At 59.2% G+C, this 1,600-nt stretch overlaps 1 protein-coding gene across 1 annotated transcript in view; it reads left to right on the top strand.

Moving 5' to 3' along the window:
* LOC104413557 (tyrosine-protein phosphatase non-receptor type substrate 1-like) overlaps window positions 1-1,600 on the top strand; it is a 7,954-nt gene that overhangs the window by 5,477 nt on the left and 877 nt on the right. Inside the window, exon 2 of the mRNA XM_010024586.1 lies at window positions 1,159-1,504. Within this exon, the coding sequence (XP_010022888.1) occupies window positions 1,159-1,504 (346 nt within the window). The remainder of the gene's footprint in view (window positions 1-1,158; window positions 1,505-1,600) is intronic.

A 1,600-nucleotide genomic window follows, 5' to 3' on the forward strand; every position in this document is an offset into this window, starting at 1 on the left:
TAAAACTGTTCCTTTAAGCAGTGACCTGTATCAAAATCTCATTCAATCTGGTTGTAGTAACTGCACTGGCATGGCAGGCACTGCCAAAACCAGCCCCTCAAGGAGCCGTGTAGGCTACAGGGTGGCTTGTTCTGCTGCTGTGGCTGTTCTTAGGGAGCAGCAGCACCGCTGGTTCGTGGGGCTGAGCAGCTCCTGGTGCATCCCTCCTGCACAGTGGTGGACTTGGAGCCCCATCCGTGCCTACTCTCAGATGGGGCTGCTGCACTTTGTTGTGGCATTTGGGGAGGTGCAGTTTGTTCTTACCTGCCCATAGAGAGAGCGGAACTCCCGTGGTTTTCCTGGAGACCTCGGGAGTTTCTCCCTGTGTGTGGGAAGGTGCATTGGTACCCATGTGGGGTCACCTGCGGCAGCAGCTCTCTGGTTGCGTGGGGAGATGCAGTGATGTTGGCTGGATGAGGGATGCTTGGAAGGGGACCGCCCTCCTCTGTTGGCAATGAGCAGGGACGGCGTCGGCCGGACTGGCACCAGCTCCAGCTCATGGCTGTGCTCTGCTGGAAGGAATCAGGGCTTGGAGTCACTGCAGAAGTGGGACACTCTCAGTGCAATACGTGGTGGTGCAGCTGTGAGGGAGCTTGTGTTCTGGAGTGCCTTGGATTCTGCGCCCTTGTTTCCTCCCCTGTGACAGAGCTGAGCAGTGATGGGAGGCAGCTGGGATTTGCTTTGTGTTTTAGCTGTTCTGAGCACCACGGGTGTTCGCTGGCACAGCTCTGCCTCCCTGAGAGCACAGAGGTGTGTGATGCTGCTGGACCCTCTGCCCTGGGCTCCCACAGGGCTGCACATCCCTGCTCAGAGCCGGCTCTCGGCCGGCAGCGCGCAGTCCCGAGCTATGAACCCATTTCCTCGTAGAGCCCCAGCGGTCCTGGTCCGTGTCACACAGAGCTGGGGCGTTAATGTTTAACAGCACTTGGGAGCTTTTCCTGCCAGGAATTCCCCCTGGCTCCCTCTGCACCTCTCCGGACTCAAGCAAGCACAGCACCTCTGTTAACAGCACGACAGGGGATGCATATTTCTGCATGATCAGTCCAGGCTGGGGATGAGGAGGGAACCTGCTGGGTGTTTGGTGCCACATGAGATTTGACCTGTTGTTTCCCCCCCCAGGAGCGGGTGCCCAGGCAGATCAGGACTTCAAGCTGCATCAGCCCCAGGACCAAGTGTGGGTGACAGCGGGGGAGACGCTCACCCTGACCTGCACCACGTCTGGAGACGGTCCCGTCGGTCCTGTGAAGTGGCTGAAGGGCTGGGGCAGTGAGAATGAGACCATCTACGAGCAGACGGGCACGTTCCCCCGTGTGACGAGGGCAGTGACTGGGTCCAACACGGACTTCACCATCCACATCAGGGATGTTCGCCCCGAGGATGCCGGCACCTATTACTGCGTGAAGTTCCAGAGGTTTCTGCAGGGCACTGAGGTGTTTCAGCATGGAAAGGGCACGGAAGTGTCCATGTATGGTGAGTGGGGCTCCCAGCAGGATGCTGCTCCCCAGGACCACATCCCACAGCCTCCATCCTGCCCGCTGCCCGGCACCCACCACCCTATCCC

The sequence above is a fragment of the Nestor notabilis genome, unplaced genomic scaffold, assembly GCF_000696875.1.
Source record: "Nestor notabilis isolate BGI_N333 unplaced genomic scaffold, ASM69687v1 scaffold20981, whole genome shotgun sequence".
In the NCBI taxonomy this organism is placed as follows: Eukaryota; Metazoa; Chordata; class Aves; order Psittaciformes; family Psittacidae; genus Nestor; species Nestor notabilis.